The 26,996-nt window shown below is 46.1% G+C and overlaps 1 protein-coding gene across 7 annotated transcripts; it reads left to right on the top strand.

The window, feature by feature from the left end:
* Window positions 1-668: 668 nt before the first annotated feature.
* On the top strand, window positions 669-26,961 carry UBN1 (ubinuclein 1). Of its 7 annotated transcripts, none has more exons than XM_031595317.2 (18): window positions 670-819; window positions 1,162-1,603; window positions 3,170-3,253; window positions 4,242-4,337; window positions 4,648-4,782; window positions 5,460-5,563; window positions 6,875-7,313; window positions 9,954-10,024; window positions 11,661-11,790; window positions 12,010-12,128; window positions 12,603-12,731; window positions 13,687-13,830; window positions 16,670-16,720; window positions 17,865-17,907; window positions 18,235-19,464; window positions 20,809-20,923; window positions 21,380-21,469; window positions 23,717-26,961. In XM_031595317.2, the coding sequence occupies exons 2-18, from the start codon at window positions 1,364-1,366 to the stop codon at window positions 23,767-23,769; spliced, it is 3,273 nt and encodes a 1,090-aa protein (XP_031451177.1). In that variant the 5' UTR covers window positions 670-819; window positions 1,162-1,363; the 3' UTR covers window positions 23,770-26,961. The 7 variants fall into 7 exon arrangements, with proteins under 7 accessions (XP_031451176.1, XP_031451177.1, XP_031451173.1 ...); XM_031595313.2 differs by having other exon boundaries at window positions 20,809-21,061; XM_090151619.1 differs by lacking the exon at window positions 23,717-26,961 and adding an exon at window positions 21,927-23,710 and having other exon boundaries at window positions 20,809-21,061.
* The last annotated feature ends 35 nt before the right edge of the window (window positions 26,962-26,996 follow it).

Raw genomic sequence — 26,996 nt, 5'->3', positions numbered from 1 at the left:
CTGGGCAGCCTGGTCTGGTGGCTGGCAACCCTTGCACATAGCAGGGGGTTGGAACTGGATGAGCATTGTGCTCCTTTTCAACCCAGGCCATCCTATGACTGTGTGCTAATAGGTTACTAGAAAGTTGAGACTCGAGCTAATTGCCTTTCCAACAGCCCTGCTGTCATACAGACAATCTCCAGAGTACTTACAGCAACAGAAGGCACCAGCAGCTGATGTTATCACATTTATTACCTACGGACCCAGCACGGCTCAGTGATGGAGCACAGAAAGCCCTCACAGGCAGCGGACTGACCCAGAGCACTGCCTGAAGACAACACACCGAACTCCGCAGACCTCCGCAGCGATTACAAACCTTTTGCAGCACGCAGCATCGTTTCCGTGGATGGCAGCAGGGAGGCGGGCCGCAGCCTGGTATCCCAGCAGTTGCTCGTACATCTCTCGGAGATAAAACGCACAGCAAAGCTCGGTGGCCGAAGCCGCAGACGATCAGGTAACGCATCGGCCTGACGGCACTGCCCAACGCTCAGCAAAGCACCCCGCGCCGCCGCCATCTTACCTCCCTTAAGCGCAAGGGCTGCCGGGATGGGGCCGATCCAACCGCGATTGGTCCGCCCTCATCACGTGACGCCCGCGCTCACTTCCTACCCGTCGTTCCTCTTGGGCGTGACGACAGACGACACGCTGATTGGCCGCGGCGGCGCGCGGCTTTGTGACGCCACTCGGCTACAGCGTGAGGGCAGCGCCCCTGTTGTGTGACGTCAGAGCAGGGCTCGGGTACGGCCGGGAGCCCGGCGGCGGTTCGGGCCTGCGGCTGCGGTGAGTGCGGGCGGGCGGCGATCCCGACCCCAGCCTCCTCAGCACCGCGAGCCGACCTCGGGGCCTCCCCTCGGCTTCCCCTCAGCGCCCGGGCCCGCTCGGTGCCGGCTCCCCATCAGCGCCGCTGTCTCCGGCGGGGAGCGGGGGCTGTCCGTTAGCCGCGGGTCGCGCCCGTGTAACGGCCGTTCGGGGCCGGTGGGGCCGCCTGGCTCCGGGCTGAGGAGCCGCGGTGCTCGGCTGCCGCTGTGCCGGTGGTGTCACGGCTAAGCGGTGTCACGGAGGGGGCTGCCGCGTTCAGGAGGGTTCACTTCTCCGTTTTGTTTTCCCGTTCTTCTTTCTCAGACGTTTGCAGCGTGTGCCGATAACGCGAGCTCGTGTCGTTCGTTGGGAAAACTTCGAGATCGGGAGGAGCCGTTCGGTTTCCAGCATCCTCCCGTGCCTTCAGCTGGCCGCTCGGACCCTCATGTGCGTGTGCAGCTGGGGCAGAGCCGCGCCGATGCCGTGGGAGCTGTGCCATGAGCGCTGGTGAGCTGTGGCCGTCGCCATGACGGAGCCCCACCGGGTTCTGTTCACCACCCTGCACGGCCCGTTGAGCAGCAGCAGCTTCCTGAAGAAGCCTCGCAAGGACGATGTCGAGCAGCCCCCGGAGGCGGAGCAGCCTGGGGAGACCGTGCGGCTGTCGCTCGCCCTCTTCGAGCCGGATCACAAGCGCTGTCCGGAGTTCTACTACCCAGATCTTCTGAAGAACAGCCAAGCGAAAAGAAAAGGGTCTTCAGGAGATAAAGTAAGCATCCTCGTGGTCGGTATGTCTGAAGGTTTCCAAAAGTTTTGCACTGTTGCTCTTTTAATGCTGAAAGGAGAGGTGGGAGAGTGAGGTGCCAAGAGGGGAGGTGATGGGTCAGAGTTAGTTACCATGCAGGCTGGGAGCCATGTGTTCCTGTTCTTAGGCCACTCTCTGTTGCTCCTTCATCTTTGTTGCCATTGCACATCAAAAGGGTGATGTGTTGGCAGCGTGTTTGGCACATTGTGTTGTGCTGCTTGCTATTTAATAGTGCCCAGTTAGAGAAAGTATCAAAAAGAGTGATCCTCTGTAACAGAGTGCTGTATCTTTTTTGGGGACTTTGCTTCATTTTATATGACTCAACTGACACAGGGGAGGTTTAGGTCAGATATTAGGAAGTTTTTCACACAGAGGGTGGTGAGGTACTGGAACAGGTTGCCCAAGGAGGTTGTGGATGCCCCATCCCTGGAGGCATTCAAGGTCAGGCCATTCAAGGATGTGGCTCTGGGCAGCCTGGTCTGCTGGTTGGCGACTGTGCACATAGCAGGGGGTTGGAACTGGATGATCATTGTGCTCCTTTTCAACCCAGGCCATTCTATGATTCTATGACTCTTTCCACTGTAGCACTCAACATAGATCCCTGTTTAATGGCCCTGATGCTTTCAGGAGTTACCTGACAACTCTGCTTTCTTCTTGAAGGCCATTTCTTGGGATACAGTGGTATGCTAACTTTCATGGCATCTAAGCTTTGTGTTATGGACATCTTTCTGTCAAAAAGTAGTTATTGAAAGGAACACTTTTTCACAGTGTGATGTGAAGGAGTTCTGGTCTCCCAAGTCTATCAGCACCATTCCTGTTGCTTCTGACATCAGTCTGTTGATGCCCGAGAAAGTCTATTAGATTCTATTTGCTTTTGCTGCTTATTTTCGGTTCTATTTGGCACTCACTTGAGGGTTCATACTTTCATACTGTTTTCTGGGGAATCGGGAGAAGCAGAAACAGGTACAGAACTACCTGAGAGTGCACACAAAACCCAGAGACTGCATCGAGGCAATAAATGCTTGTCATCCAGTAAAGATCAGTGCGAGGACAAGTTCCTCTTATGTCTGCCTGCTGGAGCTCATTCACATGAACTCAAGGGTGACTGGAGAAGAGAAGGGAGGTGCCCCTGGATCTGGTTGTTGAACAGCAATAATACAAAAGAAGAGGGATTTACATAGAATCTGGAGATCTGTGGTAGGGTACCATCTCACCACCCTCGTTACTTTTCTGGGAGAGAGTTGAGAGAGGAAACCATTCATTACGTTTCCTTGGTTAATCACTGTCTCAAAGAAATTTTATTTTTCTTACTTAGTAGAGTTCTGGTTACGTTTCCAACCCTTCTGCATGCTTGTTTCTAGCTGACTTATTCCAAGAATAATAGCACTCTGAGAATACTGCATTAAGGTTGATTTGGCTGAACTTCTGCCTGGATGTTTCAGTCGTGATAGGTTTAATGCACATGTAATGGGGTGTTGGTGTCAGGGTGACAGGATTGATTCTGATGGTTTTTGTCTCTCTTTTCTGCAGAGGAAAGAACCTGCTGATCCCTTCGATGATGAAAAGGAGAGACATAAAGCAGAGGCTCTTGCTAGGAAGTTTGAAGAAAAATATGTATGTTTTTCTTCTTTTTATCGTGTTATCCCTTAGAATGGGTAATGCTGCTCAGCTCTCAACCAAAATTGTTTTAACAGAATTTAACAACAGCAGTTGTTAGCTCATATGTCCCTATCTTCATGTTAGCTTCATGTCCCTACCAAGACCGTTACCTTGGTCCAAGGATACTGTTGTCTGCATTCCTTTTCTGTTTCAAGGCTGTGATTTACTAAAACAGTTCTGCTATGTTCATAAAACCAATGACAGCCTGATTATGGTGAATAATATTTTCACTTGTGGCAGATTTCCATCGTTAATTTATAAAATGTATCCTATTTTTAAGCGAAAAAAGTATTTTCTTAGCCTTGCAGTCATGACATGGTTTAGCCTCTCATGTCTCTAAGAACAGTGCTCTGAGTTTGCTGTCAGCACTGATAAGTTCAGTGGAAGGGAAGCTGATCCGCCTTGCCCATTTCCTTGTTGTTCTTCCTCTCACTTTGCTTCTGTAGATGACAATAAAGCAATGTTATGTTTTACAGCCAGTACTTTTGGTTATGTGAGTTGCTTTATTGTCTTGTGATGTGAATTGAACCTATTGGTCATCTTAATGCCTTGTGTGCATGGTTGGTGCCTGTAGTGTGGGGTTTGTACTGGCTCTGTGACAGTTATGGAAGAACAACCATTCTGCACTGGCAGAAATTAAAGGGATGCAGACTCAGTTCAAAACCAAACCTACTGGCACAAAGCTGACCTGTCTGTTGGGACAGCATTTTATTGTATTTGAATGCACTGTTCTTGATTCTGTATGACAAAGCATAAAAATGGATTTATTGTACCCTTAGAATAGCATATGATGTGGGTCAGTGATGGTTCCGTCCTCCTGCTGCTCCTAGGAGGCAGAAAGCTCTTTTCTATACTGGAGAGAATGTTAGAGTCCTATGTCAGGGCTATCCCTGTGGTCATTAGAAAAGAAAGATGAGCATACCATCAATCTTTTATTGTTTAGGGTGGCAAGAGACGTAGAAAGGACCGTTTTCAGGACTTGATTGATATGGGGTATGGATACGACGAATCTGACTCCTTCATTGATAATTCTGAAGCAGTGAGTACTTGGGCAGGTGTGAGGGTGGTTAAATTCAGCTGCCTGGGGGGGGCTGAGCTGGCACCTGGGGAGAACATGAATGTAGTGCCAGCAGGGAGCGTGCCAGGGCTGGGTAATGAGAACTCCTGCAGCAACTGCCTGACAGGAGAGCACTAGTTAGCACAAGTGTCCACTGCCCTGCCTGTTCCCCGGGGGAGCACAAGTCCCACACCATTCTCCAAGCAGCTCAAGTGCAGAATAAAATAAGTTCTGTGATGATTCTTTGAATATAAACTTACAATGCTAATAGATTGTTCTTTTTTATTTCTAGTACGATGAACTCGTTCCGGCTTCTCTTACTACAAAATATGGAGGGTTTTACATCAACACAGGAACGCTTCAGTTTCGGCAGGCATCTGATTCTGAAGATGAATATGTTAAAGAGAAAAAGAAGAAATCTCCCAAGGTCAGCAAGCCAGCTTTCTAGGAGTATTCCCTCTGTTAGAGCTCGGTGGGTTTGCCGCATGAAAAGAGTGTTGAAATTGGAAATAGAGACTTGTGAATTGATATGGACAGAACAGGGAGGGAGATGTACTGTCTCATAAGTGAGCACTTCATAATCCCATTCTGTCCTCATATAAGGATTGTTTGGTGTTTCTTAGACTGCTGGTGAAGTTGCCTGGTAGAAATGTTGGTGACCCATTGTCACTCTAAAGAGTTGCTTATTGCTGTGGGGATGACACGTCACAATGAGAGGGTTCTTCTCTTTCTCATCTGAAATGTTAGAGGCTTCACTAGGAGGCCAGTGATCTTGTTCTGTGGCAATATCTTCTGGAGATGGCTGTATTTTCACGATACTGAAGTGACATGACTAAAAGAGGAGATGGTAGGGGCAGTTGGCATTCCTTCCCCTTTGTTGACAGGATCTTTTCTAGTGTAAAAACTGGGAGCACTGTAAAATGTTGAAGATGATACATGCCAGAACTGTGGTGATACCCCTGTGTTGTTTGTGTTAATGTGTCTGGTGGGGAAGGAGCTGTTCTCACACTACTGGCAGAGGGTCCAAAGTGGCTCTGTGGCTGCAGCTCCAATTCCATGTACAGGTAACACTTTTGATTCTGACTCGGTTTTATTCCTTTTCAGAAGCGGAAGCTGAAAGATGGAAGTGAAAAAATGAAGAAGAAGAAGAAAGATGATTCTTATGACAAGGAGAAAAAATCCAAAAAGTCCAAGTTCCCAAAAGCTGGGTAAGGAGGAATAAAGGATGCTTACTGCCTGATGACTCTGTGGCATTTGTTATGCTGGATTAGTACATGTTATGCTGGGGGGTGGCTTGGGGGCATGCTGCATAGACACCAGTGGGTAAACTGCCAGGGGGGAATGGGGAAAGGGAAGCTTCTGGTTGGGAAGCGTAGCTTCACAGCAAGAGTACCAGGGCAAAGAGGGGCACAGCTACCTGGAAATGCTGTTGTGTCTTGGAGCTCAGTTTAGGCACTAAAGGTCAGAACAGATATGGACATTATTGGGGAAAATGAGTATTGGGACAAAGTTAGGAAAGGAAAGGCAGGAAGGAAGGACGTGAACTCAGAGTGGTGTGAGCGCTGGGCCAGCAAAGAGAAAGAGGTTAGAAGGCCATGGGTAGTAAGGGTGGAAAGGAAAACTGAGTTGCCATTATTACTGGCCAACAGTTTGTATTCCTGCCCAAAGCATTTCTTGGATGGGTGATTTGCTTTTCTGTAGTTTCTCTCCTTTGGGCTGTAAACCTGAGTGGCTATTCTAGTCTGAAGGGGTGCTGTTAAAGTTGTCTATGCTTGCACTCTGGTTGACCTGATCTCTTAGTTTCAATTTCTGTATTTGCTGTCTTTGACTCTTTTGCTACGTTTTCATCCTAGTTTTTCCCTTCTTCCTGTAACTGTTCTGTTGGATTTTCTTTTTTCTGCATGGATTTGCTTTCTGACATAGTGCAGTCAGTGCATGAATCTGTAGTAGTGAACAAGGCAGGGGAATTTGCCCTGGTTCAGACAGAGACAAAAATCTTCATGGGGCTGTCACACTCCTGCTTTGGTTCCTCTGCACTAGTTGCTTGTGCATTTCCTATTCATCCTGGCTAGAGCCAGGAGTGCATGTTGTCTTTCTGTTCTCTAAGTACTGTTCCATGGCCAGTAGTCACTCTGACAAAGGAGTTGTGGGACAAGTGCATCAGAAAGCCTAGCAGATGATGGGAAAGGAACTGAAATTGAAGTGTGGTGAAATTGGATAAGTGAGCAGCTGATAGCTAAGTGAATGAAAAAGAATGACAACATGAATTGAATGAACGTGCTCTGCGTTACACACTGCATGTGAGTTTTCAGCCCTTCTGTTTTACCTTAACTCTTAGGTATGGCCTTAGTAGGAAATAGCTTAGTTTTTCTGCTGTAATTGCATAAGGGGATAAGATTTAACAAAGCACTGGTCCATGTGGCTGAAGTGAACTTAGATGAAGGTATCATTGTCACTTTCCCTTGCTCTTATTTTATTTCTCTCTCAATTCCCTCTTTTCTTCCCTTCTTTGTTTGCAGCTTTACGGCATTAAATGCGAGCAAAGAGAAGAAGAAGAAGAAATACTCTGGAGCTCTCAGTGTCAAGGAGATGCTGAGGAAATTTCAGAAAGAGAAGGAAGCTCAGAAGAAAAAAGATGAAGAACAGAAAGTGGTGACTCCTTCACCAGCAGAGCCTCAAGCCCCAAGGGAGGCAGAGACGATGCCTGACCCGTTGTTATCACTCTTTGGTCACGCCAGTGATAGCGACCTGCTTCAGGCAGCTACAGCTATGGACACATTAACTGACCTAGACTTGGAGAGACTCTTCAATGAATCCCCAGAAGGGAGTCCCCTTCACGATGTGGAGGATGGGAGCAATCCTGCTGGGGCAGGCCTAGAACAGGACTTCAAGCAGCTGCCATCCCTCCCGGAGGGGCTGCCGGCCCCTTTGGAGAAGCGTATCAAAGAACTGGCTCAGGTGGGTGGGTCATTGCAGGCAGCAGGGCTGTGTGCTTGCTGGTGGCAGCTCTGCTGGGTTCTTCACCCAGGTGGGGAAATTTCACACTGCCAAGCAGGAGCACAGCTTTCTGGCACTTGGTTTGCTTCTGTGCCAAGGCACTTCCTTGAACACCTGCGTGTCAGACAGTGGCAAAGCACTGGTCCTCAGCCTTGTTATCTGCTGAATTTCACATTTCAGCTGTCAGTATGGGTTTTTTGCCTCTCTTGGCGAGGTATGCACCTGATGCAATAGTAATTTCTGAAGCCAGTTTAACATAAGTGGTCTTAAAATGTGAACTAATGAGGCCAAAGGACAAATTCCACCATAATGGCTTTAATGTGCTATGACAATCAGGGCAGTGTTTATGAAGAGGCACATGGAGTTGTGTATGTAAAATAGATGGGTGCAGCTGCAAAACATCACCATTACTGTTCTGCAGCATGAGAAGAGCCCTGTAGATGGGGCTTGAAGATTTGTTAGAGCTGTTCCCTCTGTCATATGCAAATGAATGCCTTCATTGAAGCACATACACAATTTGGCAGCTCGCAGGCTGGAGTCACATTGCTGGCAATTTGATTTTTGTTCACTATCTTTAATATCTCAGTGCTGCTTAGGAAGTGGAATATATTAATTTATAGAAGGTGATGTCAAATTTTTCTACCTGTACCTCCTCTTGCAGTTGGACTTCTGTGTGACTTGTCCATCTCCTCCAGAACACTGTGATTCACCTTAGGATCTGCTCTTCTGCAGGGGAAGAGTTAGGTGCAGGCCAGGGATCCCTCTGCTGGCATATCAGAGAAGTATGATTTCAGCCTATAGGTTCCTCTGATGTGTGAGGGCTGTCACCATCAGCCTGTCAGCAGATGCTGTGATGTTTGGTTCCTGCTATTAGGCTTGTCTTTAAATATTGATTTTAAGTTATAAGCAGTATTCAGACCACTGTAGTGCTACAGTTCTTTCTTCTGGAGATTTAGAATGCCCATTACTTAAGCATCTCTTGCTTAATAACTCCTGTTACTGAGGATTAGCTTCTGTTAAAGATAACATTTCTCAGTAGAACAGAGTGAAGTGTGCACGTGGTGGTGAGCAAACAGAAGTAGGAAGAAAGTAGCAGCTGATGAAAAGAGTGGGCTTCTTCGTGGCTGTTGCTATTTGCTATTCATGCTGTTAACAGAAAACACTGAAGCACCTGCTTCTGAATTATATTTAACCTAAAGAACAATATTGCAGAATCTCCTGTAACACTAAGTTAATCATTATGCTGCTGCAAGATAGTGTAATAGCGGGCTACCCCCAGATTTTCCTGCTGCAGTGTCTCATGTTGATGGACTCTGTACATTAAGATAAGAAGTTAAACATGAAATGCAAGATTTAATGAATTGAAGCCTATAGATCAGTTAGGACTTTGAGGCATGAGCTCTGTTGTGGGTTGGAATGGAGGGCTGCCTCTCTCTGCCTTGAGAACCAGGTTCCTTCTGTCCCAGGTGGGAGATGCTCGTGGGTTAAATGGACTCTCCAAGCATTTCATCTCTTGCTTGAACTGATAACCCTCTTCTTCCTAAAGGACTTCTCATGTTGAGGGTTCCCATCAGCACTGAGCCTTTTCCTTTGACATCGCCAGCCTTCTGTGACCTGCTGCTGATGGAGATTGCTTCAGGAATGTACACATCTTTTGGGCATAATCTTATTGCTTACCAGCCTGAATCTCAGTATGTTATATCAGGAGATGTCAAAATCCTTTACTTCTCCTTTGGTCCCCTTTCCCTTGCAAGGAATCACTAACCTGACATGGTGCATTGTGGCGAATCCCACTTTTGTTTACATCAGTTCTGCTGCACTCAACAGATTGTGAAACTCTCTGTGGCACTTTTCTGCTGTGTCGCTCATCTCTTGGAATTATTTTTCTGTTGGACATACTTTTCATGGGTGTGATTTTTTTTTGGGCAATGCTTTGCAAGCTGCTGTCATATCCCGTTCAGGAAGCTTCCTGAGCTATTTTAATTTCCATGGTGTTGACAGGAAATAACAGATCCCCTGTGGCTACGATTCTTTCTGTTTGTTTCTTGAGTCAGTGTCCAGATTGGCCTGGAAAACATGCTGATAAGTATCCCTGCCCCTCATTAAACATGACTTGGCTGATCTTTCCTGTTCTAGGGACAAGCTCCATGTTCCTATTGCTCAATCTAACACTTCTCCTGGGAAGTTAAGGCCATGTCCTAAATCTGTCCTTTCTTCCCATGAGAATAATGCCAAGGAAGCCAGTTGCCTCTAAGCCATCTCCTTTCCCATATTAAGCAGAGGAATCTTGACTGTGATGTTACAGCTCCACTGTACCACACAGCAGCAGCACACCCAGAATCCAGAACGGGAAGCTGTGTGGACATGAGATGGCCATACCAGCCCAGGTGGTAGAGTTGGACTCAAAGTGAGGATGCCTAAGAGGTGTCTCTTATTTTTGGCAGCTTTTAGTCCACTTATAAGCAGGTAGTCGGTGGAGAACTCAGTGAAATAACTCTGTTTTGTTTTGCAGTATTTTTAAAGTGGTTTTAAAAATAAGCTTTTGATTCCTTGTGCCCACCTGTATTGGTATATGAAATGATGTTGACTTCTATTTTCTAGGCTGCTAGAGCTGCAGAGGGAGAAGGCAAGCAGAAATTCTTCACTCAGGATATCAACAATATCATACTGGAGTAAGTGCTGTGTGGGTTGAGAATTGGGGCTAATGTAGGGGAAGGAGAACGCTGGGGAGAGCATTGGTTTTTGGTAAATTCAGGAGCAGGTTTAGCAGGAAGTGTGGGCCTTCCACACAGAACACACCTAGGATATCATGAATGTCTCCTAGAAACAGCCTTCTGTTGTAATATGTGTACATGAGGTAGGAGAAAACTGGAGGAGTTGTATCTAAGCCTCCTGTTTTCAAGCCAGTGCTTCATAGTCATGTGCTTAATTTCTTCAGCTTGACACAAGAACAGTAGATCTCTTCCTGCTGGAGATGTCAGGCACATTCTTTGCTATTTATATGCATATGGAATATTTTTTTAAACTGGAATAACGCTGCTGTGTTCAACTGGTATTCTGTAAAGATGGGAGGAACTCAAGTACTGCTCTGTATCTTTGAGTCCACCAATTGTAGAATGCCAGTGCAGTTTCAAGGAGCTGCTGACGATAGCTTTATTCTTCTTCAAGTGTCTGGAGAAGGCTGATGAATGCATACAGCTTTGTGAACATCTCAGTGTAATACTTCAGCCTTAAGGAAATTAATGCCTCTGTTTATCAAGGCACTTGGAGGGAGCTGCTGACGGGAGGTTTGGGAGTCTGTTCACCTCTCCTTTCAAGTGGTGATTGCTGCCTTTTAGCATCCCAGTGCTGACTGCACGGGCACTTCTAATGGGTTTTAAAACTAATCATTTAAATCACCTCTGAAAAAGGTTAAAATTAATTTATATGGCTTGGCAGTAGAATCAGCTATGATGCTTAGAAGTGTATTTAACAGCTAATCCCTGAAGTTATACATACCTGTGTAGATCAGTTTGATGTGCACTGACCTCTCTAGCCTGGTCACTGGGGAGTAAGTTCAAGCCTGAGGGATAAAGAAAAAGAAAGCCAAGGTTCAGACAAGGAACTGAATTTGGCAAGAGATGTGAAAAATAACTGTAAGAGATTTACAGGTACATTGGTCAGAAGAGAAAGGCTAAGGAGTGTGTTGTACTTCCTTCTGGAGTACTACGTCCAAACCTGGGGCTGCCAGAGCAAGAAAGATGTAGAACTCCTGGAGTGGGTTTGGAGAATGGCCACAAAGATGCTCAGAGAGCTGGAGCACCTCTGCAAGGAAGGAAAGGTTGAGGGGAGCTGGGCTCATTCTGTCTGGAAAAGGCTCCTGCCACATTGCAGCCTTCCAGTACATAAAGGGAACTTATAAAAGTCAGTCTCCTTCCTGTTTACACAGGCAGATAGTGATAGGACAAAGAGTAATCATTTTAAACTAAAGTGGGGAGGTTTAAAATGGTATTAGAAGGAAATTCTTTACTCAGAGGTGTGAGGTCCTGGCACTGCTGCCCAGAGCTGGAGGTGCCCCGTCCCTGGAGGTACCTGAGGCCATGGATGGGTCCCTGGGCAGCCTGAGCTGCAGGGTAGAGGGGATGAGGGGCAAGTCTGTAACATAGAATGGCTTGGGTTGGAAGAGATGATTTTTTGATGATTCTATGAATTGGCCTTGTACTTTTTCGCTCTGCTTTCAGCTCCCCAGGTTGCATCAAAGTTGCCTTTCTGTTGTTTAAGGAACCCATGCTGGATCTCCGCTCAGTGTTTGTTTGTCTTGTTTTTCAGCATAGAACTGCAGACACGGGAGCTGAACAGCCAGATTCGGTCAGGGGTGTACACCCACCTGGCTGCATTCTTACCTTGCAGTAAGGACACCCTAGTCAAGCGTGCCCGTAAGCTTTATCTCTATGAGCAGGTGAGTGATGTTGGTAGCACAGCCTTGTCTTCCATGCATGTTACCCTCTAGATCACAGTTATTATCTGCATGATGTGCTGTTGTCCTCCACTCAAGCATGCTTTGGTTGCCCCATCTGGTGGTGTGGGTTCAGAATTGGCAACATTTCATTCTGCAGAATTTGGGTATCTTGTCTGGAACACAGTTTGGAGCTTCAGTTTGTTCTGTGATGTGCTCTAGGGTGGACGACTAAAGGAGCCTCTGCAGAAGCTGAAGGAAGCCATTGGTAGAGCCATGCCAGAGCAGATGGCGAAGTACCAGGAGGAATGCCAAGCCCATACTCAGGCCAAATTTGTCAAGTAAGCTCATAGTTTGCTTGTTATGCATCTGTAGCTCTTCTCAGCAAGTTCCCTGTAAACTGCTCTCATGAAGTTTATCACCTTTTTTTTTTTTTCCTGTATTCAAGAGTTGCTGACAGCCATTAATCGCCCTAATTAAGCAGTGTGTGTTCTTTGTACTATCTGTACTGATGCCACCTACAGCAGCATTGATAGGACCAGAATTTGGCTGAAGTGTTTCACTTCTGCCCAGACATGTTTTTAGAAACGTGTCAGTCTGAAAGCAGACAGGCTGGATCTCTGCAGTCTCTATTACATAGTATTGGGAAATTCATTAACACTGAGTGCTTAGCTCAGCTTCCACCATAAGCAGCAGGTTTTGAGAGTTTATTATCACTGATTTGTGAGACTTCTGAACAGTGTTGTTGGGAGATTTATCCTGGTTTTGGATAAGCCAGGACGATGACTTCCGCACTGTCTTCATCTCTATTTTAGAATGCTGGAAGAGGAAAAGGACAAAGAGCAGCGAGATCGAGTTTGCTCTGATGATGATGAGGATGATGAAAAGGGAGGGAAACGCGTCACGGGACCACGAAAGAAATTTCAATGGAATGATGAAATAAGGTTCGCAGAATTTAGATATTAAGTGAACCTGTGACTTGCTTCACTTCCAACTGCATAGAATAAGACACTTTAATATTTGTATCTTGGTTTCGGAGCAGGACTAATCACTTGCAGTAATAGTCAAATTGGAAGCTTGCAGAAGCCGCTATTGCAGTTAGTAAATCTCAACTTTAAATACATTGCAAAACTTACCCAATTTCAGGTACAAGCCAGCTCTGAGGGAAGTGCTAAGAAGCCTCTATGTGGAGGTCAAAAGAGAGGGAACAGATTTCTAGGAAAAGAAGGAACATGACGGAATGCTGAAATCCCACCAGCTAGACTCTTCACAAGATTAGATTTCTGGTTGTAAAAACAGTTCTAAGCTCTTGGGAGTTGCTGCCCTTGTGCCCAAGGGTCTGACAGAGTGCTGGGTGAAAGGGAGAACGACACAGGGTAAAACGAGAATCAGTCATGCTGTCTTTTTCATCTTATTCTAACAAATTGGGATGCTGCTCCATAGATGGCCGATACATTTAGAACAAAGAGGGCTTCACTTCCTGCCTTCCCATTGCTCTCAGCACAAACTCCTGCAAAGGAGTTCAGGTCTGCAGTTGTTCGTGACGCCTGTAATTCTGGCACTGGTTTACCACCTCTGCTGTTTCAGGATATTACAATGGGACGGAGTATAAGGCCTTTCTCCTCTGGCTCACTTGTGTGCATGCATATGCATACAGAGAAATGTGCCTTTCCCTGCCTCTTTCTTACAGAGGCAGTGCAGGGTTGACTTTTTTGTTAGAAAGGTGTTTGGAATGCCTGGACTGGAATCCTGCGCTTGGCTGGCTACAGTCTGATCCAGAGTACTTATGCACAGCCAGGCATGTCTTGGCATATTCATCCAGCCCTGGATAAGTGGAATGATCTCCATCTGGGGAAAATGAATCCAAGTAACTGTATTTGAAATCTTCCTGTTCTTCAGGGAGCTGCTTTGCCACTTGGTGAAGATTAAATTGGATGGTTATGAGTATGACAAGAATAAGACTCTGTCTCTCGAGGATTATGTGAAGACCTTCCTAGATGGAGAGGTGAAGCCCCTATGGCCAAAAGGCTGGATGCAGGCCAGGTGAGCAAGAATGATGTTGTACTCCAGGGATTCCGTATCATAAGGGACATCTGAAGGTCGTTAGTCCTACCCCTGTTCAAAGAACAGCTAGTTTCAAAGTTAGGTCAGATTGTTCAGGGCTGTGTCCTTCTCAGTTTTGAAAGTCTCTGCGGATGGAGATTGCCACTGTTCTGATACATAGTCACTTTTCACAAGTCTTTTCTCTTTATTTTCAATCAGAATTGCCTTTGCTGCACTGAAATGACTGTCTCCTCTTTGTTTTTTTACCACGTGCCTTTGAGAAAGGTACCTTTCTCTTCTTTGTGGCTCCCTGTACCCAGAACTCTTTGGCTAGTGGAAGACTGCTGTTAGATCCCTCCTTTGTCTTAAGGTTTTCCAGGCTGAGCAAGCTCAGATCCTCCAGCCTCTTCTGTCTCCAGTTTGTCAGCATCTCTCTTGTATTGTGTGGGCCCTGAAACCGGTCACTGTACAGGTGTGACTTCACAAGTACTAAACAGAGGAGAATAAGCACTCATACTGTTAGCTATGCATTTACTACCATAATTTAGTTATCTTCCAGCAGTATGCCCTTTAAGCAGCGAGTTCAGCTTGTCCTTAAGGACCCCCAGGTTCTTTTTTGCTGGCCTGCTTCATTGCCAGTTGGCCCTGAGCCTCTGTGTCTGCATGGGGTTATTCCATGCCAGCTGCAGGACTTGTGTTTGTCTTTGTTGAACTTTTCAAGGTTTTATTGTCCCTTTTCTCCTCTCAAGGTCCCTGTGAGTGGCAACCTTGCCCTCTGACACTTCCCACCCTGTTTTCATGTCACCCTCAAACTTACTCAGAGTCCAGTCTGTCTGTCATCCAGGTTGTTAGTGACAACGTTGAGTGGTCTTGGCCCTGGCATTGGCCTCTGATGGATGCTGCTGGGTGTGACAAGTTATGAATCAGAACTGGCACTGAGCTGAGGCCTGTAGTTTCCTGAATCTGTATCACCAAAGACCTTCTCAGACACTTGGGGAAATCTTTCATAGTCCCTAGAGTATTCCCAAGAGAAAGCAAAGTGGAAGGCTTTAGCAACTCTGGGACTTGCACAGGCATATCAGAGGCAGCAAAATAAATAGGAATTGGGAAGGGGTAAAAAAAATCACATTCATGTCTTGATTGCTGTTTCCTGCTCTTACACGCCATCTATCATCCTTGCCACTGAGCTGATGATTGCAGAGAGCCACACAAGTTGCAGTGTCATTCTATTGAGAATCAGTTTCTGGCCTGCCTTGTTTTGCTCACTAGATTTAAAACAGTGACAAGTGTGCAGTCCTACTGCTGGAACGTCTGTCTCTTTGCACTTATAGAGCTGGATAGCACTGTAATCTTTTCTCTGCTGAACTTATTTTTTTGATTTAATGGGTACCAGCTCTTAAGAGCAGTAAGTGTGAGAAGCAAATTACAAATCCATCTGGAAAACTACCATGGCAGTTTACTGCAGTTGCATGTGTACATGAAGTACAGTACTGTGCATGTTTGTAGTGTGCTGCTCAGTGTGGGAGCTAAATGATGGCATTAGGAAAAGTGGGTGCAGACTCCTCCTTAATAAAGATGTTACCAGTTTGGGGTTGCTCTTAGCTCACCAACTTTAAAACCTCTTTGATAAAAGAAAATGAAAATCTTTTCCCTGAATTTGTAGGTAAGACTGTTCTTAAGTATACAGGTGTTCCTCTAAGACTTGTTGTAGGAGAATCTTCCAATGAAGTTGACTGCAGAAATGATTGAAGAAAAATGGTTTCCCTGACTGCTTCTCAGTGGCTAAGGGACAACGTTTTTTCTTTTGGGACTTTTTATTTTAAGGATAGAGGCTAGCTTGCCAGCCAGGCAGAAGTGGAGGGGAGGTTTTGGCAACACTAGGAGAGCTGTAAATACTTCTGTGGACAAATCAGCTTGATTTGCTGTCAGTGTGAACGCAGAAGTTCATCTTTAAAAGGAGCCTCAAGGTGAACAGAGTATCAGCTTTGTGTTTGAGTTCAGAGAGGCTCTGCCATGATTCTGTTTTCTTGGTTAGTACTAGAAGGCAATTAACATAAGACTGTAAGGTTAAAATATGTGGGCTTTTTAAAAGAAAATGGATGACAAAAGTCTTTGCCTTAAAAACTGAGTATGTTAATAGCAGAAGGAAAGCATGTTCTGTATGTCAGTACTGGTGGTATGTTTATAAGCTTCTCACCTTGATATCTTAGAAACCAGCAGGATGGCAGCTGTGGTGAAACAGTGCTTGCATAAGGTTCTGGTTTACTTAGCCTCAGCAGTAATGGCTTTTGGATGAAGTTCTGTTTATTGGTTGTGTCTAGACAATTGAAGAAATGGTTGTGCTGATTTGCAAAGGCACTTCTGTTTTTTGGGATGCAAAGGCAGCAGCAGCAACGCAGTGTATGAAGGCTTCTCATCCATATTGCTGTATATAAAGCAGGGAAAGGAAACCTCTCCCCCTTAAACATGGTGAAGACTTCCTGGATGATCTGCCAGCTCTTGATGATCTCTGGCAGCAGCAACACTCAGCCTGAACAACTGTGCTGTCTCTCCAATTGACTGTCAGCTCTTTAGGCTGGCAGAGCTCATTCCTTAGCTACTATCCAACCACACTGCCTTAATGGCCCTTTCAGCGCCTACAACACAGCTCCCCAGAGAGGGAATGGAGTCAGAGAGTTCAAGAGGATTTTCCTTGAAAATGGATGAATATTTATTTGCTTCCCGTGGTTTTAATTTCACTAAGTCCCCCGCTGTACTGTGCAGCTCTGTCTCCAGTGATCCCAGCTGCTCTACTGGGTCTTGCTGGATATCACTTCTCATTGCTCTCTTCCCTTCTTAGGACACTGTTTAAGGAGAGCAGGCGTGTACACGGACACCTCACATCAGTCCTGTGAGTATCGTGCAGCATTCCTTTAGAGTGATAACTGGTGAACTGCGTTCCCTGGGGCCTGGGTGGATCGTGCAGGAACACCTGAGCTTGTTTGCCTCCCATCAGACAGTTTGGCACTGCTTCGTTTCGGAAGGTCTAGGGAGAGAAGTGGTGTGTGACATCTCCCAGCAACAGCCTTCCTGAGGTGCCTGGGCCTTACAGCAGGTTCAGAGAATGATCTTTGATGCCAGGTTGCCTACTGGCCTTGTTCTACAGGCTGGAGTCAAGCTTCTGTGCTAGACCCTGGGAGATAGTTAAGTAAAATGGACTGTGATGCCAGCACTGTGATTATTGCCACCTATTCAGTTAATCCTTACTGGATTCTGGATTCCCTCTTGTTGCCAGGTTAAAGCAGAGGTACAATGAGCTCAAGGCAGTGAGAATGGGAGAAACAGACCTGTGGGTGACAAACCAAGGAATCTATTGGAATCCAGCTGGGCAGGTGCCTTAATGCCTAAGGGTCTCATGAATCTTGCTGGCAGCATATAACAGACAACAATATAGGTTTAGGCTGATATCTGTTTGACAGATGGTCCTGTTCTTGGCATTGGATGAATGAGGGGAAGTGGAGAAAGGGTATGAAATAGAATGTAGAGTCATCCTTCCCTCAGCCATACCACTCCAGCAGCTCAGGGATGTCTTGTACCAGAGATTGCATCTGACCAGACCAAGTGATCTATTTTCCATGAATTTGGCAGATGCTTTTGCATCCTTGACTTCTTCTGGGAATCTAAAAGAAGTGTGTAGTTTTTCTCCAAAATAGTCTGTGTATCCATTTCTTTCTGGGTATTGCTATAATTAGGTCAGCAGTGGGCTCCTGTTGCTCCTAGCCCTGCAGCTGGTGCAGGATATGTCTGTTGAGTGCTTTCACTGCTCTGCTACCATTTCAGAATCTCTGCTCTGCTCCCTAAATCATTCCCTTTGTGGGAGCTGGGATTTCCTAGGGCAGCAACAAATGTCATATGATGTTGAATCCTAGCAACCTGAGATGCTGCCTCCGTTCTTTGCAAAAGGCTCAGTGGATCATCATTAACAGGGCACCTGATTGGATGCTTCCCTACAGGCGTTCAGTGAACCCATGTTTTCTTTGTCTCCCTTAAAACAGGGCGAAGAAGAAGGTTGTTGCTCCTACTAAGGTGAAGGGAAAGGTGAGTTCTGTTTTTTGGTACACACATTTGATACATCCCAGTAGTTGAGAGGCTGCCATCTTAGGTCCTGGAGCTTTATGTAGATGTAAGGAAGCTGTATTCTTAAACAGCAGCGGTCTGCACTGTGCTTGAGGAAAAAATAAAACAGCAGCTAGATTTGATGGCAGCAGGAGTACCAGTCTGGAAGGAGGGTACCTGTCATTGGACAGGTATTACACCTTCCATCTCAAAAATGGAATTTTTGAGGATTCAACATCATCAAATCCTATCTCAGCATTAGATTCTGCCTCTGTTTTGACTTTGCTTTCTGTTGTCATTTTGTTCCAGGAACTCTCCTCTAAACCTGATAAAAAGGTGGCTGTTTCTGTTCCATCAGTACATTCAAGCAACACCGTAGTTCCGTCATCAGAGTCCCAGGCTGGAGGTCTTAACATCATTGCCCAGACCAGAGAACTCCTGTCCCTTGGGACAGCACAAGCAGTCAACAGCACTGCTACTCCTGCTGCCTTCATGGACAATTCTTTGGACGAAGATTTAATTCATAATCCTACTTCCTCCCTCGAAGCAGTCTCAAAGGAGCTGGCTGTGTTGAACAGCAGAGCAGGAGGGAGCCCCGACTTCCCTCTTCCTGGAGCTCCAAAGGCTCCACCTGAGAAGATTCCAACTCTTGCATCCTCAGAAGAGAAGAGAACATTTCCAAAGGCCCACCCTGCCCCTACAACATCCACTGCTGGTTCCCTCCAGTCTCCTCTAAATTTCCTGGCTGAACAGGCCCTTGCATTGGGCCAATCTTCCCAAGACAAAAAGACAGAGAACTCTAATTATAAAGAACTTTCCTGCCAAGCCTCCCCCAGCAAAATCCTTCCTGATATGCACCAGGCTAAACAGAAGCACCACAGCCTGGTCCGACCAAGCCATGGGCCTCAGACCTCCACCTCAGTGCCAGGTACTCAGGTGAAGGTTTTCCACTCGAGCAACCAGCCACAGAAGACTTTCACCTCTCCGGCTCCATTTGTCAAACTGCAGAACCCCAAGTCCTCCTCCCCATTGCCACAGCGCTCCCTCCTCCAGCAGGTCAAGTCATCAACCAAAGCTCAGAGCTTCCATTCCTCTGCCACCTCAGGCAGCACCCAAAACTCCAGCAGTTCTCACAAAAGCCCAGGCTCATCTTCATCATCTCTAAACTATACAGGAAAGCACTCAAGTGGCTCTAGCACTTCAGGACAATCCTACAAGTCACCCTTTGTTTCTGGATCACTCTCCAAGCACGGGGCTTCTTCCAGCAGCTCCTCATCGGGAGTGTCTGCAAACCAGGGCTGCTCCTCTGGGAACTTGCTGCCCAGCATGCAGACCCCTTCCTCCAGCCAGGCATCCAGCCGGCCGGCCCTGGGCTCTGCAGTGAAGAAGACTCCTGTCTCACAGAAGTTGACTCTGGTGGCACCTCCTGGAGGTTCAAATGGAGATTCTAGTGGGGGCACTCAAGGGGTGGCCAAATTGCTGACCTCCTCCCTAAAGCCAGCTGTTGCCAGCAGTGCCGCATCTTCTACCTCTGTGCCGGTAAGCAGGAGCATGCTGACTTAGCCTGATGCTAGGAGAGCACATGGCATCGTGTCAGGCAGTCTCCTGACTTGTTGAGACCTGCTGTAAAGTGGTGACTTTGAAAGAAGTTCCTGAAATTCTTGAATGACTGTCTGGACTTTGGCTGCTTAGGTTAGGAGGACTTGGCCTTTGCCATGGGTTTGCACTCCAGAATTCAAGCTTTTGTTTTCAGCTCAAAATAACAATCAAAATACTCTGGTACCTTCTAGACAGCAATTTTTGGGTAGGCTGTGTAGCATTCTTGACCTGATGTTGTGAGTTATGCAGACAGTAATGCTGCCACTTAAGGCAGGAGGAAGCGTGGTAAGGCAGATAGCCATGAGAGCTAAAACCATTGTATAAACTAAGATTATAACTGTCAATTTGTTTGAAATTAGGTCTGCATCTTGACCTTATTACATCATAAGTAATTTTAGTATTACTGGCACTTTGTTTCACTACTGCTCTGCAGAGTAAACAATCTCTGTGATATTGGGCTTTAAACTCAAAATGCCAACCCATCTATTTCTGTCCACATTCTGTTGTTCCCCAGCCACTCCCATAGGTAGTGAAGAGATATTTGGAACTCAGCTTGTTGGCAAGCTGTGAAATTCAAGGTCTGACAGATCAGTGAGATATAATGCCCTGTGCAGAACTTCTGGGATACCTATACAAATCTCTATTATTCAACCATTGTATTTAATGATTTTCATCCATAGGCATTTCTAATGCAGCTGTATTAGTTTTTCAGCTGCTCAAATTGACACTCTTTTGTGGCACGCAGAAAGAGCAGGGCAATAAAAATGAGTCTGTTTAAATGGGCCTGAAAACCACATACTGTTCAGCCCGTGCACCCTGTCTGTTACCAAGATAAAGAGCTGAAGAGCATTTCCCAATGGAGCAGAATTCTGTGGTAGTGATCTCCAATAGCATTCTTGGGTTAAGAGGTATACCAGGCCTTGGTGCCCTGATTTGACAGCAATTATATGCTGTTGAAAGATAATAAGAAGCTTCCTTCCTCAAACTCGTAGGCAGTAGTTCAGCTTTTCCTCTGCCTATTGGAGGCATAGTTCCAGAGTAGGAGAATAACAGGCTCAGATCCAGTATGGTCACATTAGAAGACCACAGCATCCAACAGCTGGGTTGTTAGTGTCTTGGGCACCTCTAGGTGGCCTCAAGAGTTGGCAGTTCTTGGGCACAGCTGGGAGGGTGCTTCTTGCAAGGAGGAATTCTAGAGTGCTTTTTGGTTTGGAGTTCTTCAAGTATAAATGTTGACATGCCTTGCTTTTCCACTCCTGACTGACCTTTTCTGTTGCTTTTCAGAAAGGAACTAGTGGAGCTGTGCTGCTAACCAGTTCTTCCTCCTTAAGTGTACTGTCTCCATCCTACAAGTCCAGCAATCCAAAGTTGCCAGCTGCCCTGAGCTCCACCCCTTTAGGTATTATCTCTCCTATTCATACCTTCCCTCTTCATGTCATCTCCTTCACTTCAGACTCCTCCCCGAAAGCAGGAGTATCAAAGGATGCAATAGTTACAGGACCTGCTCCAGGAACTTTCCACCATGGCCTTGGCCACAGTGAGTGCACTCCTGCTCATGCATGTGTCTTTGTGCCTGTGCTGTTAAATAGCAGAGCATTGGCATTCTTGTTGTGTTAACCCATTGCAGACAAATTTCATCTCTCTCACTGTTGCTTTGTGCCGTAGTTCGTGCATTTATACCTCTAGCAGTTGCATTTGGAGAACCTTGGGCAGATCCCTGTAGCTAGCCCAGAAGTCCCAACAGCTGGAAACCAAGCTATAGGCTTAAACGGCTGCAGCTCCTCTATCATTCCTGTCCTCAATGTGTATTTGTTCTTTTTTTTCCCCTCTCTCCTTTCTTTGTTTTTCTCTCTAGGTCTTCTGGCTGGCTTGCACTCCAGCCCCCACCATGCTGCGCCACTCCCACATTCTGCCCTGTCCACTCATTTACCGCAAAGTCTGCCAGGTAACTTGTCAGACAGTCTTGTTTGTCTTCTGCGTCGTGAGTCACCCTGTATCTCAGCAGGATGACTTTTAGGGGTGAAAGCAAAATTCCTGTCCTTGCTGTCTGACCGGTGTGGTCGTTGCTGAAACCTCTGGCCTCCCCAAGGTTCAAAGCTAGGCGTAGCCCTCTGTGTCCTTTGCTGTTTTGTTAGCCAGCACAAACGTGTGCTTCTGAAATGAGGAGTACTTGGTGCTTATAGTGAGCACCTGGAGGCACTTAACGTTGCTGCTTGCGTCGTGGTAAAGGCTTATTCTGTTAGGATGAAAGCTGTGCCTCTTTATGCATAGTCTGCCAGGACTGCCCAAAATTGAATATGCTGCCTGTGTGGAGTTTTGTCACTGGTGACCTATATAAAGTGTGTCAGACCAGAATGTCTTGCATCTGTGCACTGAGCTAATTGCCCACATCTCCTTTACAGTGAGGGATGCAGGCTGTTTTCCTTGGTGCTGACGATGTGATGATTTTGCAGTTAAGCCTGCTCCTCCCCGTTTGATGCCTACAGAACTGATGCATAAAACAAGAGATGTCCAAAGAACATCTCTGCTGATAATTGGAGCTCTGCCTGCTGTGGCGTGATGTGTTGCAAGTGTTTGTAAGAACTGCAGAGGAAGGAAAGGAGAGAGGAATCCATTCAGCATGCAGGAAATGAAAATGAAGGGACACCAGATCGGGCATGTCTGCTTTGGTAACTGTGCCATGTATGCCATTGGTAATTGCTACAGCTATTTCTGCTTTACTGATTAAGAATCCCTTGGCTCTTCAGCGTGGTTCAGTATGACTGTCTTAGATTCTTATTGGGCAGTGTGAGTCTGATCTGGGAGTGACTGTTCTGGCTTCATATTGTGGCACTGAAGCCATTAGTAGATGTGTGGGCACACTGCTGGAGGTGATGTGGTCTCCTGGAGCAGTCCATGTGAAATGCCCTTGGCTGCTGAGGACAGTGTTTGCTGGAGAAAAAAGAGACCTCTGAACACTAGTGAAAATTGGAAGAATTCCTCTCCTTTGCTTCTTTTAGTGGAGTTTGTGTGGGGTGAATTGTTAGGTCCTTCCAGAGTGGCAGAACAGAAGCAGCCCCTTGCAGCAGTTGCTGTGTGACAGACATTTCCTCCCTGTTCCTAAAATTCCACTTGCTGGAGAGTGAGGAGATTGATTCTGTGTCACTGAGGAGGAGTTCTCTTCCTCAATATTTGAAGGTATTTAGAGCCCTCACTTGATGTTTTCACACAAACATTGAGCATAGTGCAGTCTTCTCTGACAGCGTTATCAATTTGTGGTGCTTTGCTGAAGAACAAAATAGCTTTTTCATTGGCCACCGTGCTCTTAAAATATCTCCTGTTTCTTTGGTGGAATAAACTGTAGCTGGCTGTACAAACAGATAGCCACAGCTGCATTGCTCTGCCTGAAAGCTGCGAGCTGGTGTTTGGGAGGTTGCTACAAATGCAAAGAGTTGTTGATGCCTTATGTGAAGGTGCTCATAGCAGCGTTCATCAAAAAGCATTTGAGCAAGGAGCATCCAGTGTGTGCTTGCGTGTCGTTGCTGCTGCATTTGCTGATGGGTGTTTCTGCGTGCTGGTGCTGTGGCCGTGGTTGTTCCAACTGCTTGCTTTAGAAGTACTGTGTGCTGGGACTGCAATCTTGCATGGAATGAACTGTCCTTGTCCTGGAGAAGGAGCTGTTGCTGCCCTGCTTGGTGCCACTGCTGCTTGACTGCACGTCTCAGTACATCCATTTGTTCACTGTGATCTGGTGGTAGTTTTAATTGTTCCTGGAGAATTCCGATATGTTAAACTACCTTACTCTTTCTCTATTCACTGCATTTACTCTTCTTCCCTCATGTCCACTCCTTTTTCTTACTCCAGTGGTTAGATTCCTATGGCTCCTGTTGCTATCAGTGGGCACGTAAGGACTTCATTACAACAGCAAAGGTCTGCTGAGTTAAATTCAAATTAACTGTAGATGCTAGGCAGCAAGCACCGTGCATTTCCTAGTTCTAGTTTCCTAGGTGGGGAGACACCACAGCCTGGCTTTTAGAGGACAGAGATTGCCAAGCTAGCTAGTCAGCCAGCCATCTGAATCCGTGCTGTGGTGCTTTTGTTGAGAGGCCACAGGAGACCTTCGGTGCTTCCTGTGAGTGCAGCTCAGCTGCTGCACACAGCTCCGTGGAGCTGGTGCTGAAACCCTTTCCCATTTGCTTTTGTTTTCTTTCAGATGCTTCTCAGCTTCACGGCAAAGGGTCCAACACACAGCAGCGGAAGTTGTGACGTCTGCCAGGAGGGGAGCTAGAGCACATAAGATAAACCCAGAGGAGCTGTTAGTTCATGGATACCAACGGTGTCTTCTACTCATGACAACTGGAGAGACTGAACTTCAACGAGGGGTTTGTTGGTGCGTTTGCTCAGAGGTTTTCAGAGTAAAGCCCCACACCAAGGGCAGCCTTGAGCCACGTCCCGATGAGAGAAGTGTTTGTAGCACTCTTCTATTGCTGCTGCCCTTCACGCATTCCCTGGCACTGGCATGAGCTGGAACTCACAGGAAGACTCAGGTGGCCTGGCTTTCCTGCAGGAAGTCTGGGGCTGGTGGATTCCTACTCACCTGCGTCTACGTCTGCCAAGTACCTCCAAGCCCAGTTACCTCCTTGGTTTCCCTGTGGAGGGTATGAAAGGTGCTTCTTTCTTTTGCTTTGGATTTACTTGGACAATTCTAGCACTGCCAGTGCTTTCTGAAGACATTTCAGTGATTCTTTTTTTTTTCCAACTGTACTATTAAGCTGTGCTACACTTAATAGGAGGACTTAACATTTCCTGTGCGGTGAATCTAACGAACCATCTGATGTTCCCCTCTGGAGGAGAAAGAAGACTCTTTAGAAAGACACTTCTAGATGCACTCATGGACGTTGAGAATTCTACATCTTTTGGTTTTTGGAATTTTTTTTTTTTCCTCCAAAGGGATGCTTTTTTCCTGCTCAGTTTTATCCTCATTACTGTTGAATGCATTGGATTGAATGGGACACTTCTCAGCATGTCATGTGTATAGGAAGACATAATTCCAGTGCCTTTTATGGTGGAGCAAGAATGGACTAGTGACACACATTTCAGCCCTATTTTATGTGCTCCTCAACCCTTTTTTAATCATTCTGTATTTAAGATGTATTCTGTTTATTTAATAGAGCTTTTTATGGTTGCACATCAAAAAAGCTGCACTGTCTGGACTTAAATGGTGTCTTGGTGACTGCGAACACAGTACCAAATCCAGCAAGAGCACCAGTTCTTATCAGAGTTTGTGCAAGCGGGTTCCAGACCCTCCCCTAAAGCCATTCTTTCCTAGGGTTATCAGTAACGATCTCTTTAGTGGGCAGAGGGAATGATCTAGATTAACCAAGGTCACTTCAATTCAAATGAATTCCAGAGAAGAGTATTGCTCTCCTTGATGATTTCTGCACTAGAATCATGCGCTTGTCCCAGCTGCAGGAATGGGGACCATCTGGAGTTGGGGTGTGTCATTTTTATTTTTTAAGACGATTTTTTAACTCTTAGCCCTAAATAATTCTCCCCTGAGCACACCCTTTTGAACTGTGTATAGCTAAAGGCAGGCTGTGGTTCCAACTGAGCTTTGTGGGTTTTATTTTTCTGCTCTCCCCAGTCTCTTTTCTCAGGCTCCTGTAGCCCACATTTGAATTGTGCCATGGTGGCACTGATCTGCATAGATTTAACTGGTAGTTCAAGGGAAAGTCTGCAGCCTTCCTCCTAGAGCTTTCAGGTAGGATGCTGGCGCTGAGTATACCAGCAAATATCTGCTTTTGTTTTCCCTATTTTTTTTGTAAGCTCCGAGACGGACTGTTCTCAATTTGAGCTGGTATGTAATTTTCCAAGATCACTGCATTGTTTATATATATATATATATAAAAAAAAACACAAAAATGCAGCTCAGAATTAAAAATCTGTTTACAGAAAATATCTAGGTTGTAGCAAAAGAGCCAAAGACAAGAACTTGTGTGACTAAAACGAAGCACAGATGTCATCGTTGGTCTCTGATCAGTGGATGTCGCATGGTTCCCGTTGGAGGCCTCATCCTGAGAGGTGCTTTGCACCTTCAACTTCCCATGGTTGCTGAAAGCAAGCAAACACCTGGCAGGACAGGGACTCGCAGCGAGTGACCCAAGGTGCTGGTTCTACTCCCTCTCTTTGCTTTCACTTGAATGCTTCTGCTGGGAGGCACTTGTGTGCATGGCCAGAGCAGAATGCCCTTGTTCTAGGAATATAGCGAAGCCTCTTGCCTCAGGGAAATGTTTATTTGGTGGAAATTCTGTGGGATGTTTTTTTTTTCTTTTTTTTTTCTTTACATGCTATAATGAATGAGTGAATGGTACGGAGCAGAGCTGCAGCAAGGCAGAACCACGCGGAGGCCTGACAGCTGATGGGGAGCCAGGGCTCTGGCCTCTGCCTCGATGAGGCAACGTGCAGCACTTCTGTGACAGCGTGGGGCAGTGAGGCTCCCATAGCACTTACTTTATAGGGCAGTTCCTTTTGGATGTAAGAGCTGCGGTTTACTATTATATTTTTTTTTGTGTGATGGGACTGTCTTGCTGAAGATGGTGGGGGTGGTATGAAAACTGTTAATCTTGTACAGAATAACTGAATAAATTGTTTCAACGTTTCCAAAATGCTTTTTTTCCATCTTCTTCCCTCTAGTTTTCACCATTTTGGTTTCAAGAATTTGTTTTAGCTTGGTGATCATCTCCTGACCATTTATTTCTCGAGTGACTAATTAATTAATTGCCTTTTAACTAATATCTTTTACTTTGCAAGTGTACTATGGCTCTGAAGCCATTGTGATGGTAGAATTGTTTATGCTTTCTTATTCAATGCTTTTGAATCATAGAATGGTTTGGGTTGGAAGGACCGGATATCTGTTGGAGCAATGGCATGATCCTGTGTGATCCATTCATTTACAAAGGTAAAACAACTGCACTGATCTCCAAAGCCAAGATGGATGGTCAGTGAATGCTCACTGCTGCTTTTGTTGATGACAGAGTTTCCTGGGGCTCAGGTATTGAGCTTACTGAAAGGAGAGGCATTGCATGAAGAATGTGGGCTGATCGGGGCAGAGCTGGATGTGAGTTTGGTTAAAAGGCAGCACTGCTCTGCTGGAGCTTTTGCTGCATCAGTTGGTGACATAATGTAAAAAAAGATCCTGGGGTTTAAATTTTGATTGTCTGCGTGCCTAGAATCTGGTAGGGAGAGAGAGAGGAGGGAGGCTCCTTGCCCTGGTGAAGCAGAAATTGGTGTAAAGGAAACGATTCATTGTGCTCTAGAAGTCTCTGGTACCATCCCAGCATAAATCCCTCTCTTCTGTAGCTGCAGTCTCATTTGGTGATGCAGTTCCCTCCCATCTAATGCTGCTAATTAGTCCCAGCTAATGCTGGGTCTGGTCAAAGGAACAGTCCTATTTATTAATTTAACATTGACTCTGAACTGGCATCTTCCTGTAA

The sequence above is a fragment of the Phasianus colchicus genome, chromosome 16 (assembly GCF_987193195.1).
Source record: "Phasianus colchicus chromosome 16, bPhaCol1.hap1.1, whole genome shotgun sequence".
In the NCBI taxonomy this organism is placed as follows: Eukaryota; Metazoa; Chordata; class Aves; order Galliformes; family Phasianidae; genus Phasianus; species Phasianus colchicus.
Note: the sequence above shows the minus strand (reverse complement) of the source record. Positions and strands in the feature narration are given on the sequence as shown.

Bases quoted from the DNA above. Each gene is read 5' to 3' on its own strand.
- UBN1 (XM_031595313.2), top strand. From the start codon at position 1,364: ATGACGGAGCCCCACCGGGTTCTGTTCACCACCCTGCACGGCCCGTTG. The intron at 12,129-12,602 runs GTAAGCTCATAG...TCTCTATTTTAG, and splicing joins ACTCAGGCCAAATTTGTCAA to AATGCTGGAAGAGGAAAAGG. The intron at 21,470-23,716 runs GTAACTTGTCAG...GTTTTCTTTCAG, and splicing joins TTTACCGCAAAGTCTGCCAG to ATGCTTCTCAGCTTCACGGC.